Source organism: Caretta caretta, chromosome 9 (assembly GCF_965140235.1).
Source record: "Caretta caretta isolate rCarCar2 chromosome 9, rCarCar1.hap1, whole genome shotgun sequence".
NCBI classification, from domain to species: domain Eukaryota; kingdom Metazoa; phylum Chordata; order Testudines; family Cheloniidae; genus Caretta; species Caretta caretta.
In genome coordinates this window covers 75,095,177-75,110,479 of record NC_134214.1, presented here as the reverse complement: position 1 = coordinate 75,110,479, position 15,303 = coordinate 75,095,177, and the positions used below count along the sequence as shown (strand labels likewise).

General features: G+C 37.8%; 1 protein-coding gene across 3 annotated transcripts in view; it reads right to left on the bottom strand.

The window, feature by feature from the left end:
• Window positions 1–692: 692 nt before the first annotated feature.
• The window catches only part of RPS6KA6 (ribosomal protein S6 kinase A6), a 79,616-nt gene continuing 65,005 nt past the window's right edge, over window positions 693–15,303 (bottom strand). For all 3 annotated transcript variants that reach the window (XM_048863682.2, XM_048863683.2, XM_048863685.2), the window contains 3 exons: window positions 13,445–13,562; window positions 10,036–10,176; window positions 693–8,141 (listed from right to left, as the gene is read on the bottom strand). In XM_048863682.2, coding sequence (XP_048719639.1) covers window positions 8,016–8,141; window positions 10,036–10,176; window positions 13,445–13,562 — 385 coding nt within the window. In that variant the 3' untranslated portion in view covers window positions 693–8,015. The remainder of the gene's footprint in view (window positions 8,142–10,035; window positions 10,177–13,444; window positions 13,563–15,303) is intronic.

The window sequence follows — 15,303 nt, the reverse complement described above, 5'->3', positions numbered from 1 at the left end:
ACCTCAAAATCTATTTACCTATTAGTAGTTATTTTTTTAAATGATTTTCTCTGGTGTCTGGACGTTGACTATACCTGGGCCCAGAAATTTGGGCCTCGACAAAAAATAACTGACTACCCCTGTTGTAGAGCATAAAAAGGATTTCTTGAACAACCAGGAAACCCACAATAAAAACACCAAAATCATGTGAAGTGGTGGATCATCCCACCGTTAAGTTCATACTTCACTCATATCTGTTGTGTAGGTATGTTTTTTACAGTGTTTACTATACACATTTTAAAACACTATGCTGTGATTACAAATATACAATGGGCTTTTGATTTATGCTTGAAATATATAGTAAGGTTCAATAAATAATGCAACTCACAGTAGAGGTTATTTTATGAAAGTTGGCTCACTGCTTTTTAAAAAAAATTAAAATGGGCTTGGAAAGTTTCTGAATCACACGATCACACTTGGTCAGTTATAAAGTATAAATTTGCACTTTTTTCCTAGTACCCAAGGAACTGCCAGCTATTTAAAATTGTCCCTCTATAATTATTCACAACGCTTTTAACAAAAATAAATACAATTTCTAAGTCATCTTTGGCATGTTGTAATTCAAGGAGAGAGTAATATTTAGCAGCATAGTGTAAAAGAAAAAATACATACTGTATAATGCACTATTGGATTCAGCCTTACAAGGAGAAGAATGTAGTACAATGCAAACTTTAATGTCAATATATACAGAGCTTTAAAGAAAACATCTTTTAAAAAATGAAATAAATACAATATGATACAAAATCCACAATATGTTTAGAGAAGGAAATGATAGTTACAATATCTGACAACGGGGACCTTTTGTAAAGTTCATCTTTGAAGTACCTCAGCATATAATTGAATTGCACACTTTGTTTTAACTTTAATGCCCTTTCATATATTGAGATTTATGCCCAGTCACATGCCAAAACAGTTTTAGCTATAATCAGAGTATCAGTACAAGAATGCCAAGTGCTTGGGAAATTATGACAATGCAATAGTTAGCAAATGTTCATAAGCCTAATGCAACGTACATATTATAGTAACACTTTGCCTTGCAAAGGAGATATCTTCTTGCTATTTTTTTCAGTACCCGAACAAAAACAGGTGTAATTACTGCTGATTACTATAAATGGAGTTTGAATGATTATTTCTGAAACATACTTACCAATAAGGGGACTTGCCAATTAGAGTTTAAAGATCCTCTACATACAGCTTTCAGAACTGTTCTTTTCAAGAAAGAATTTGTTTTCCTTACACAGAAAAATCCCAATAAGAGAAGGATTTATATTATAAAAGGTTAAAAAAAGACTCGTTACTCTACTATTCAGCTTTAGCCATACAGCTGCTTTTCCTCAACTTAATTTCTGTATTATTTATATTCACAAAGAAATATGCAGGTTTATCAACAGTCAGGAAAATATTGCCGTTTGGGAGCAATTATTCTTAAAAAGATACACTGAAAATAAGGACAGCTAGTATTCTGAATGCACTTAATTGAACTGTTGCTAATACAGAAGTGTGGTATACAGCCAAGTACAGCGTTTGTCTTCTATACACACACACACACTTGGTAACATGTATGAATGCTTTAATAAGTAATTGTGGATCAATTGTTCTTTCAAATATATTGCTCCTGTGGTATTATATATGTAAAGGATTCCCCTCCTCCCCCCACTTTATCACTACAATTGAATCAAACAGGAGGTTAAACACTCTGAAAATTAACTTCTAAAAAAATCTTTCATTTATCTTAAACACATGCATGCTTCCAGTTTTTGGCTGGGAGTAAGAAACATAACTGTTATAGTAGTGCACAAAACCCTGTTTGCATAGCTATTTTAGCCTCATTCTGTTGACTAAGTGTGGATAATCACCACACTCATGGACAATTTATACAACTTAATCTCAATCTTTTGCAGGCTCCCCCCTCCTCTAATTGTAACATCTGAAAAAGAAATTAAGTAGTTTGATGTTATAGCAACCTGTTACAATGCACTGATGAACAGATGCCTACAATGAATGTTTGTTAAAGTACATCTTAAAATTTGCTAGAAATCGTTTTAATTATTGGATGTTTCAATTAATTTATTTTTTCAACTCTTACAATATACAGTGAGTGTATAAGTTTGTTTTAATTAATTTTTTCAAAGTTAAAGAGAAAAGGATAAGGATAATTCAGCTCTATAGCTAGAAGTCTAAAGATAACAGCTGACTGGTGTTTGCTTTCATTTTCATATCCATGAGATGTGTTTGAGATGTGTTCTCTGGAAGTACTCACTAAGCAGGACATCTAAGCTATACAGCTGTGCTACCAGCAATTGGACAGCTTTTGTAGAATCACATACATCACAAGTTTCTAGTGTGGCCAAAGGAATGCTCTCCTTTTGAGCATAAGAAAAATGCATAAAAAACTACAACCTGTGTTCAACAACAGATCACAAAAGCCAAAACATGTTGGCTTAAGACAATCTGCCCATACTGAAACTCCCTAGATACTGTTGATTCTGCAACATCTGCGATTTAGCCACCACATAACTTTTGAGTAATGGGGCCAGGAGCACATTGCAGATCTTTTCATTTTACAAACACCCAGTATTTCAGTGAAACAATCCCACAGCACACAGGGTATGACATCTTTTATTACAGATCTGCTCCAGTTCAAACTGAAGTCAATAGGAGTCTTGCCACTTACTTCAGTGGAAGCTGGTCAGGCTCTATGTGAATACATATTTGAAAAGAAAGGCTGATTACAACTGCACTACTGAGACTATGACTTTTGGCATGCTTCTTGCTGGGGAATGATATTTGAGATACTAGCCCATATTGGATCATATTAGGTAGGATGGTAATTAGCACTACAGAAATAGCTCTCTATTCTGTTTTTATAAAGGACTTAAGGATGAAAAAAAATTCACTATATTAGTGTAGCTTATTTTTAAGCCAGTACCCACAATAAAATGCTAACCAGTTTAGTCTTAGGATTGCCAACTTTCTAACTGCACAAAACCGAACACCCTTGCCCCGCTTCTTCTCTGGGGCCCCACCTCGGTCCCAAACCTTCTCCAAGCCCCATCCCAGTTCACTCCATCCCTTCTCTTTCTGATGCTTGCTCTCCCCCAACCTCACTCACTCATTTTCACTGGGCTGGTGCAGGGGGTTGCCATGCAGGAGGGAGTGAGGGCTGCAGCTGCAGGCTCTGGGATGGGGCCAGAAATAAGGCATGCAGGAGGGAACTCTGGGCTGCGGGGTGGGGCTGAGGGGTTCAGAGTGTGGGAGGGGGCGGGTGTTCCGGCCCAAAACTGGACACCTGGCAACCCTGTGTGTGGTAGCTTTATGTATATGACACAAATTATACTTTTCAATAGCCCCTACCAAAAGATTCAAATAATTGTAATTCTCTTCATTTTCAAACAATTCACAGATTACTCATGAGGAGTTCATGTTGCTTACCTTTTAAATTCCATGACTACTGGGTTCTGCAAAACTGGAATTTTCCTTTAAAATGAGAAAAATCAGCTCAACCCCCAAAAGAGCATTAATGAAGGTTGTGTCATGAAACACTGTAGGGGGGTATTCTGCAAATATGAAGGTGAAATATTATTCTGGATTCCAGCAATACCCAGAGATACTGAAAGACTGACATGATGAAATTGTAAGTCTCCAGACAGGATTTTGTTTGCACTAGTTACAATAAGTGTGCCTTATTCCCAAAATAAAAGTGGAAATAGACATGCCATGTATGCCTGATGTTTGTGTCAAATATAACAAAGGTGTTGTCTACACAGTTTATCTCTGTGAAAAGGTTACCCCTGTAACACTGCAGCCAGGGAAACCTTATTTTTGCCCTGGGAGTGCCATTCGTAGTAGAGCTTAGTGATTCTTATCTAAACTGCAGGGTTGACTTTGAAAGTGTTCTAAATTGTGTGTTCACCAAGCAGCATGTCTCTGTACATTTTTCCTCTTTACAACACTATCCTTCACTCCAGGAAGATACCGTTACATGCTAAGTATCTTGGCCTGCTTATTACTTATTTAGTGCACAATACTTGTAAGGTGCTTATTGCACAGTGGGTCTGAACAAGTTAAGTGAAAATATCAATGAAAACACTGCTAAATCACTCATGAATAAAACCAAAAAAGACCAGCTGCCACTTTATGCGGGGGGGGGGGGGGGGGGAATTGAAGACAATTAAGCTTAGCATCTTAGATGTTCTCTTTCCCTCATTTTTATTACTTTAACATTAAAATATATATTACATATAGATCTTTGTTTTTAAATGTGCTTTTTGCTCTTTGTTCCCCATCTAGAGTCTGATTTTTTGTGATCTCAATTTTGATAGAAATAATATTTAATATTACAAATGAAATTACAATATTAGGTGGGAAATATGGAGAGGTGTACACTTAATTGCACGCAAAGGTCTCCAGTAATGAAAAAATGTTGTAAGATGCAGAATTATTTCTAAGTAGTATGTTTCCCATGTGGCAGCTGTGTTCTTTGATATTTTTCAAGCATTTCAAACAGGCACCTCAAATTAGGTACAAATGGGCCCTAATATTTCAAACACCTATTATACCCGAGAAATTGAGTAGCAGGCATGACACTAGTGTACACATGTTCTTCATATTCATTAAATCCCATACCAACAAGCATCCCAATTTAAAATACTTAATTCTTCAGTAAGGCAATTCCTACCTCCTGCACAGCAATAAAAAGTAACTAGCAGCATATCTACAGTACTCCCAATGACAACAAAAAAAGTAGTGAGTCACCTCCATATTTTAGGATGAGTTACTGCTTCTTTTGTTATTTCAGAATCCCCACCAAACCCTTCACACCATTTTATTATCTCAGTATGCAAAGTCTCCCCTCCCCCCAGATTAACATTTTATGATCTGTTATAAAAACGTTAGGGGACTAAAAATGCAATGACAGCAGACAAGTCTGGACAACAATTGATTTTTGGTCATAATGATTCTCAATGTGTTCAAATTTAGCAGTAGATCACTAGGTATACTTTCATAATATTTAAAATATTTATCATGCTATTATATTAGAACAATTGTGTAGTAGTGTCTAAAGTGTCATGAAATGCTTTATTTGATCACATCCTCTGAGAATTGCAAGAGGTTCTAGTTCACTCCTAGGTGCAATTCAAAGTGTTGGTTTTGATTTAGAAAACTCTAAAATCATTTGGGACCTGGCAGTGCTACAGATTAACTCTCTCTCTCTGGGGGCTGTGTGTGAGTGTGAGTGTGAGAGAGAGAGATACCAAAGTAGTTCAGGTCAACCGAGACACTTAACTAAATGCCCATACATTCAGAGAGGGAGAGGGCAGCAGGATATTTTCAGTGAGGTCCACAACTGTGGAACCTACTCCCCCTCTTTGGTCAAAATCCTGTACCTATTGACTTTAAGGGCACACTTCAAGGCTTACTTATTTTCCCAGGCTTCACCTGTAGTTAGCCAAGGAGAGGGTTTTTAATAGGGCCATGAGTCTTTGCATTTATCTTTTGTAGTATCTGTACATGTGCCAAGGGACATAGGAGCAATTACATACATTTAAATAAATAAAACTAATAAACTATGTGCCAAATATGCTACAATGAAATGTCAATTTACCTAACAATCCAGGATAAGCTAACATTGAATATACTGCTCTTCAACAGAAAAGATTGCCAAAGGAACAGCAATATAGTCCACATACAGAGGGATAGCCAGGTACTGATGGACAGCCTTTGATACAGTGGATAAAACAGCTTTATGGAAGTTGCTATGCCACTATGGAATCCCTCGGAAATCTGTGATCACACAGAGTTTCTGTGAAAATATGACATGCCAAGTAATAAGTAACATTGAGCTAAGCCAATTGAGTTTACTACCAGCAACAGACAAGGATGCCTTATGTCACCCATGATCTTTTTACTGGTAGCACATTGGGTAATGAGAAAGACCACAGAACAATCAAGTGGCATACAATGGAGTTTCACACAAAAGTTAGAAGATTTAGACTTTGCAGGTGACATCAACTTGCTAACCCATGCTCAGAGAGGCATGCAAGCTGAAACAAGTTATCCTTGGGCATATGCACAATTAGTAGGGTTGAAAATCAACACAGAACAAGAAACACCAACACTTTCTGGGCCTGACATAGAATAGGTCCAATATTTCACATATCAAGTACAACAGGTAGGACAGACATTAAAGTCAGAATATCAAAAACCAGACATGCCTTCATAACTCTAAAGTTGATAAGAAGAAACAGAAATCTTGCCCTTCAAATGAAATTTTGAATATTTAACAACATTGTGAAGTCATTCTTAATAAATTGCACTGAAACTTGGACAATTAAGACCTTACTATCTAAACTCCAAGTTTTCATAAACAACTGCCTTAAACAAATCCTTAATATCAGATGGCCAGGAAAAAAAATAATCAAACTCTGGACGACGACAAAATATACTGATAGGTCAGGAAATTATGGAACAAAAATGAAGATAACTAGAACATACATGGAGGAAAGACCCACATAACATAAGACAGGAGTTGGACTGAAACCCTGAGGGCAAGAAGCAACAAGGTAGACCAAGCACAACATGGAAACACACAACAGAAAGCTATCAAAATGATATGGGAAGAACTAAGACTACAGTAAGAGACTGTCAAAAGATGGAAAGCAGTGGTGAAGTCCCTATGTTCCTCACGGAATAGACAGGCATAATTCAGTCAAGTAACAGAAGGATAGACAAGGTAACTAAAAGCATATGGACTACTTGGAGATATATCACATGTCCTATCTAAAGTAGTACCAATACTATACAGGCTCTCACTCTTGAACACTTACAATCATTTTTATAGCTCAGTACAGAACACAAAGATCTTTTATGTTGAAATCAAGGGGTGTTTCCCCAAGCTTATGACTATTGACCAGTGGTGGGCAACCTGCGGCCCGCACACAGCCCGTCAGGGTAATCTGCTGGCAGGCCACAGACAGTTTGTTTACATTGACCATCCGCAGGCACAGCCGCCTGCTGCTCCCAGTGGCCGTGGTTCGCCATTCCCGGCCAATGGGAGCTGTGAGAAGCAGCATGGGCCACAGGGACATGCTGGCCGCCGCTTCCCGCAGCTCCCATTGGCCAGGAACAGTGAACCGCGGCCAGTGGGAACTGCGGGCAGCCGAGCCTGCGGACAGTGAATCTAAAAGTGTGTCTCAGCCCACCAGCAGATTACTCTGACAGGCCACAGGTTTTCCACCACTGCTATAGACAGAAATACATACTGACATTAGACACACACATTCCCTAAACAAGGTCAGTTGTTATCCAGTTGTATGGTTCACAAGTGATCATTTTAATTTTATGGACAAAGTTCAATGTCTCAGATGTACACCATTTTTTAATATTTGTACACAAAGCTTTTCAATTCTTGGCACCAGGCAAGTGTAGCTCTCCCATATTAGTACTAATGCATTTTGCACTGGCACAATAAGGTGGTCAGTCTTGTCTTCTAGCATCAATGAGTTAAATGAATGGAGTCCATTAGTAAGTGCCCAATTACAAAGTAATTTAAGTAAGAATTTGCAGTTTTTATACAAATGGGTTTGATGGTAAAAATACGGACGCTGACACTTTCTACGTACAACTTGGTTATTGGTAATGGTCCCCTAAACCACTTCTTCATGAACCCAGCAAAACTATACAGTATGTAAAAAATATTTGCAACAAATCTCTGAAAGGACAGTGTACAGAAATTCCTTATGATCTTTGTGATGTACCCTGATGTTTAAGTTAAACAAACATGGACACCGCCTGTAAAACAACACAGTGTGAATCCCCCTGAACCTGTGGATTTTTTTCTTTTAAAAAAGGACTTTTACAGAATTCAAGTAGTGTAGCAGGAAACCATATGTGTCTTTCGATCACAGGTCAGGCAGATATAGAGCCACTTATTGGCTTTTCCTTTGCTCCAGTTTGGCTAAGGTGCCCCAGTGGATCTATAAGTCTGTTGAAGTTAGCTTTTTCATGCTCCGTCGTTGAGCTAAACTTGAAGCTGCAACAGGCTCTAAGACTGGCTGAAATGTCTTGTGATTCAGTGCAGAATATGTGGCAGCCATGGCCCCCTAGAGAACAATGAAATCCACAAAGATTGTAAAAGTTATCTGGGAACGAAAACACTGAATGTTAAATATTAATTCTTTATGAATCCTGGAAAAGCCACAGAGAGAATGTGTATTCGGGCAGAATTACTTTTGTGAAACCTTGTGTTGATAAAGGGATAATTAATATTTATGCCTGGGTCCTCAAGGCTGCTGATCATGGGTTCTTCATAGACCTTAGGTCTGTTCCCTCTTCCCAGTTACATTTATTTCACTTTCCATTAAATTTCCTTTATGTACATGAAGCCAGCGGTGCAAGTAGAATTCATTTCTTACCAGTACGCTGCACCCAGGGGAAGGACACAAAGGAGGGGCACCAGCGGCCTCCCCACATGATCCCGCCCCCAGCCCAGGGCTCACGCACTCTCCCCATCATCCATCCCACATTACTGCGGGGAGGGCCTCTGTCCTTCTCTCGCTGTGCTGGAGACTTCTGAACTGCAGGGCTCTCCAGAACAGCAGCGGCGAAAGGAACAGAAAGTGTGGCTGCTGGGCGCGGCTGTACTGCCCCCAGCCCTTCCACGCAGCTGTCTCTCGAGTCCTGTCTGGGGTTTGTACAGCAGCCCCGTCGGAGGACAGGGCTTGGGACAGTACAGCCATGCTGGAAGAGCTGCACATTCTGCTCCTTCTGCTGCTGTGGTTCCTGGTAGAGCCCTGCGCGCACCAGGAGGGGCTAGCCAGCCTGAGATGCTCCTGTCTGAGATGCTAGGTATATATTCAGGGTAGCTAGCTCTTCTTTGTGTTTGTGCTGCCGCAGCTACGCTATTTGTAGCATACTAGCTTGATCAGAGCTAGTGCAGGTAAGTCTCCTCAAGCTGGAAGCTCGATTAGTTTGTCACATTTCGTTTGAATGTTTATGAGTGAGTGTGTGCATTGTGACATGACGGAGAGAATGCTAATTCTAAGAAAGATGTTCAGCATTTAGCTCTGAAAGTGGCTGGTTCCATAGTCTAGGACCAGCTCCTGAGAAATTTCTATCATGAACTACCTTCAACAGTTTCATTGTTCTACATAGTGGGAGGTCACAGTTGCAAAAAAATGGATGCAGAGGTGATTCTCAGGTAACTAGGGCCAATCCCCAAGGAGGCTTTGAATACAAGGACAGAGACGTTGAACTCTGCATTCAATGAGGAGCCAGTATAGAATGGATGACTGGGTGAGGTGTTCATAGCAATACAAGTTGTTAAGTTGCCAGTCTTCCGTGTTTGGTACTACTGGAGTTTTTGGTGGCCATGGATATTCTGGCATCCAACTGAGGAGCCAAAAAGAACCAAAGACCATCAACCAAGGTAAGGGCATATAGTGAAGTATACTTCAAAAAAGGTCCCCAATATCTAAGGGGCATTTCAAACAGTAGATACTCTCCTTCTCACTCCACATACTCCCTTGTGATCTACAAAGTCCCTGATCCCACAGAAATGGGTCAGAGGGGCTTCTCTGGGCAGGGGAGCAAACCTGGGAACAACTGCCCTCCTCCTCATTTCCTCTGCCAACACCCTCCATAGGGCTCTCCTTCACTGGCAATACTGGGGAAGGAGGGAACAAGCATCATCCCCTCAGGCAACAGAGCAACTATGGAAAGGACAACTTCAAGTGAAGCACATAGAAAGAGAGAAAGAAAAAGGATTAACCCCTTTTCAAAAAGGTCCTTATTTCAATGCTAACATCCTCTATAATAAAAAAAAATTGAAAAATCCCCAAAGCCATATCTGCAGTTTAGGACAGGAAGTGAAAAGCCATCCTATATCCAGCTGAAACTGCAACTGGAATTTAGGCAGATGATAATTAGAGTCAGAAAAAGACTGCTTTTCTCTCAGAAGTGTTAAGCTCACACATATTGGAGGACTTTTTGTTTTACCTTAACTAGATGTGGTGCATCTTGTCTGTTTAGCTGATAATGAGGCAACTGGTCCCTGCAGGCTATCCACGAGTGTTTTAATACTTGCTCTGCCGTATATCGTTGATGTGGATCTACATGAAGCATATGGGACAGCAAGTCCTAGATTAAAATAATAAAAACACATATACAGTTGTTACATACAAATATAAAGTGCCAGAAAGTTAGTGTTAATTACTAACATGAAAAAAGCCATTTAATTCATCCGGAAGGATCCAAAAAGCCACACCAAAGAAGAAAATCAATAGCTGAAGTGGGGCATTCTAGGTCTTGACACTGCAAATGTCTGAATACAATGTGTGATACTATATAGGTACAATGAAGTCTGTCAACAGAGTGAGCGTTCATTCTAAATAGAGCCTTATTAGAATGTTCATGATTTTTCGTATTTTGGTTTGCTTATGAATCCCATCATCTTTAAGAACAAGGACAGAAATCTTTAGCATTAACCCAGAACAAACAAATAAGCAATCCATTTGCCTTGGATGCATTTTTTCTAATGGCAGATGCTCCTCCTCACTCCCACTATATAATTAATGTCTGGACTACCAGCTGCAAAATCTAAAACTCAAATATAGTGATATGCCTCTAAAGTTTTTCCACTTTAAGGTACAAACTTGAAAGCTAAAACTGACCAGAAGTGTACATTTGGTTTTGCCCTGTTGGAGTATTAAGAAAGTGCTATTTAAGTTAACACGCAATTTGCAAGGTTGGTCAAAGGAAGGTGGGAGAGAGAACAGATTAATTAAAACATTAACACGTGGAATGAAGGATATCAACAAAAGCAAGAACAAAGAATGATTACTGAGCAATTGGAGTAAGGACAATACAAGGCATTTAAAAAAATATAACAACAACAAAATAAATCCTAGTAATGGTATAGGTCCCTTACTAACAGAGATGGGAAAATTGTCACTAATGAAACAAAAAGCAGAAGTGTTCAGTAAATATTTATGTGGCTTTTGGAAAGAAGCTGGGTGATGCATTTACATCTCATAGTGATGATTTTTTTGCTTTTTCCAGCAGTAACTAAGTTGGATGTTAAACAGCTACTATGGTTCAACATTTTAAAATATAATTTGCACCTGAGTATTAAAAGAACTGTCCAAGGATCTCTCTTAACCACTGATGTTGATTTTTAACAAATCCTGAATTACTAGGAAATTTTCAGTTGGCTGGAAAAAGGCTAACGTGCCAGAACTTTAAAAGGGTAAACTGAATGGCTTGAGTAACTATAGGCCAACACTGATCCTGGTGAAATCAAGGAATGGCTGATACATGATGGTAGATTAGTGCCACTCAACAATATTTTATGGAAAAACAGGTAGTATCAAACAAATCTGATATCATTTTTGATTAAATTACAAGTTGGGTTGAGAAAGGTAACCATGTTGACACAATATACCTAGACTTGTGTAATGCATTTGATTTAGTACCATATGACTGGAGGCTGAAGCTAAAACTCAGATTAGAAATAAATTTTATTTTAAATTAGATAAAACTAAGCAATAACTAATTGAACAATCTTTTTAAAAGATGTCATAAGCTATGGGTTTGACGTGGGAATTATGGGTGAAATGCTACCGCCAGCATTAAGGAAGTAAGATTAGATGATCAATAATGGTCCCTTTGTAGCTTTAAAGTCTATTAACCTACTAATGGGTTAAAATTTATAATTATACTAGTACCATTTTAGATTACTAAAACTGGGAGATTTAAAATAACCTATTTTTTTACCATTGACACTGTGTGATTACTTTTGCAGTTCACATAGCTAGGTCATGGAAAAACCAGATTAGTTCCTCCAGTTGATTTTCACTGACTAGCAAAACATTCACCACAGGAGATGCAAAAATTGCAGTGGAATGTTTGCTCCCAAACCAAAAACTTGGTAACATCTAAACATTGTGAGTAAGAGGCAACTTTACATGTTGAAATACTCAGAATAAATAGATGGCAGTCAACTATTTTTTTCTTGTTTTGTTGATTTGAGTCATATCCTTATTATCGTTTGTGTTCTGATTATTAATCTGAGTAGATTTTCCTTGTTTTTCTCCACTATCATGTCATTATATTTCACTGAAATTTAAAGTTTTCCACCTGGAGTATTTACAAATTTTTTTCAACTTTTTATGCTTCTATTTTAATTTTCTAGTTAAAATTCTGAAGTCAAGCAAATCCTAAACAACACATTATTTGATTTAAATGTGAATTGCCATATAAAAACTGTTACTTTTGATATGTCTTTATTGACATACAAGAAACAGTTTTTCCTTTTTCTGGAAGTATTTTCCTCCTGGTTTTTCCATTGGGTATTATCAGATGCAGTCTTTCCAACTTTTTACTGGAAAAAAATAAGTCTTAGAAGAATCTGAAAAGTCACATTTGTAAGCCAGACTGAAACCTGAGCTGCAGTCTTCACGTCAGTCAACTGACAGGCTTGGTGATGGTTAATTTTAGGGAGCTATTTTAAAATCACTCAGATTTTTGTGCTGAATGTCCTCATTAGACAGGTTATGGGGAAATTCAAAGACATTTATAACTAACCCTTTAAAACATTTTTTCCTTTAAACTTCTCTTGGCTTCTAGTTTATTGGTTGTATCCCAGAATGCATTGTCCTGTGCAATCACAAAATACCATGGAACACAAAACTTAGTAGTAATAAGTAGTTAGTATTTACATTCCAGAACACCTTCAGTAAACCAGAAGGTAACATTATTTTGTAGAGGTGGGGTGAATTTTAAAAGTCAGTAAAAAACTTATTTCTCTACTGAAATCAACCTTTATCAGCAAGAACATTCAGTACAGCAATTTTGGCTTAACACTTCTCATTTTGGTTTTCCAGTTCACATCAATACAGTAAAACATTAAGCTTTCATCCTTCTGACTTTGTGAATTTGGAGTCCATAATAATATGTTGTTAATAGTGCCAAACAAGAATCAGGTAGCCACAACTCAACAGGAATCAGATTTAAGTAGTCTCACACAATATCCATCCCACATCAGCTGACTGTTGGAAATACAACTCCGGTTTTAGCCCTGAAATATGACATCATCTTTGTCCTCCAAAAACTCCTGAAAGTCTTCCAGTAAGACAGAAGTTGTAGAACACATCCCAAACCTCTTATACAGAGCACGTGGGCTTTGTGAGGCACCGTAAAACATTCTCCCCTTGTTAAAAATGTAGCTTGATATAGCCCTAGCATCAGAAATCATCAAAAAATATACCCACAGGTTCCATACACAGACAAAAATAGACCAAGATATAATGGCTAAGAGTTAAGTTATACTAGTCAGATATCTGATCAAGTTTAACATATATTTGCTTGTACCCTAGATGGTACTATAGAAGATAAAATATATTTACACCTTTGCTGCATCTGAAACAGTGTCCCAGTTGCCTCCACTTAAAGAGAATTTTCCACTGCCTATTCGTAACAGGATTTCCTCAGGAGTATCATTGGGACCATTGGCAAAAGGAGTATAGCTATTTAAAAAAAATTACAAGCAAAGAAAGGATTACATGTATATGAAATCTTTAAAGAAACATGATGTAAGCAAATCTTCAGAAAGCACTGTAATTTTGTCTAAATGCTTATGACACTGCTGTGGTTTGTTACAACAACTAAATTATGTGATTTCAGATATTTACTAAAAATACATGAAAATGTAATCTTTAAAAACTTTTCTTATTACTCATTGCAGTGGCTTATTCAGTGGAACAAACAAAGTACAGACCAAAGACCACAGTAACTAAAGGTTAACAACTTGCAGGCTATACATTCTTGCCATTCCAGAGTTCATCAATTAAATTGAAATATTTCACAAACAGAAATGACCAGGAATATCCTCACGTAAGGTCACACTTTTTAAACTGAATGGCAATGAAGTGACCAAGAAATCTGACTGAAACCCATAAATGTGTCTACACCTTTTATCATGGACAGAAAATACAAAAAAAACGCGACTGGGACTGATTATAAGACTCCAGTCTGGGAGGCTCTCATTGTTCAAATTACAGAAAAGCTGTTTTCAGAACCTTTTAGAAAGTTTTAAGAAACAGTCTCTGCCTGTAAAGTCAGATCCCTTAGTAACCATGAATCCAACTGTGGAGCGCTCAGAAGAGTTAAAATGACTAAATATAAACCACATCCAAGAGACCTGAACAGTTCCTGAGAATGTTACGTTGTCTTGTTCCTTCCATGTCCAGAAGCAAACACTGAGTAAAACTTGTACAAGATTAGCAAATGACACTGTCTGCAAACATTTGCAACTACCCTTCAATTGTAATTTACAGTGACTTCAATAATTTATTAATCCCAGATGTATGACTGCTTGCTACCCAGAAAGAGCTGCATTTTTGAGAACTTCGTGATTGAAGCCTCTTGCCTTTCCCAAGCTATGAGCATGAGGATAACATACATTAACACTAACATTTTAAGATACACACAGTGAGGGTCAAGTACCTGGTGCATACTGAATATTAATATCCTTTAAAAGTTAATGATTTCATACATTTTGTTTAAAGCTGAAGAATTAACCTATGACATTTGTTATGTAACTGCTTTCATGGAGGACAAAGTCCACAATGTTCTAAAACAATCCTCTTTCAGGTCCTGGAAGGGCACAAAATTAAGCCCCTTTGAAAAGCAGAAACCTGCATATTTTTGTTGCTTTTCTATATCTTAAAAATCAATTACATTCCAGATGTTCCAAAAATATTAATCTTTTGATTGCAAATAATGAGACATTTCAGTCCAGAAAAGTACTTTTTGAAAGTGTTACAGTGGGATGAGAAGTACAGGTTAGAGAATTAAATGGCAGCTACAGTCTTTTACTCGTGTGCTACTACTAGTGAGTGTCCATTGTGCATTAAAGCTATAATGGCCAGACAACTAAAAGACTGTGAAACTCATGTAGCAAAATTTACCATTTCTTGTCATAAGGAGCATGTCCTCTAAGGATTATTACTTTCAGTACTGTATTCTTGCAAAATCATCTTTAATTGGCCTAACAATTAACGCAATGCCCCTTTAGCAGATTGGTATAGGATAGCCACACTGAGAAGCAGTATGTACCTCAAATTTCAGTAAAATGGGTTGGATTCTTGTCCAGGAATATTATGACAGCTTGTGAAAGTTTTTCCATGTTTATTGCTAAATGTTTGTGTCACTGATATTCCAGCTCAGAGAGATTACTCTGAAGATCCCCAAAATACCCAGCACCAT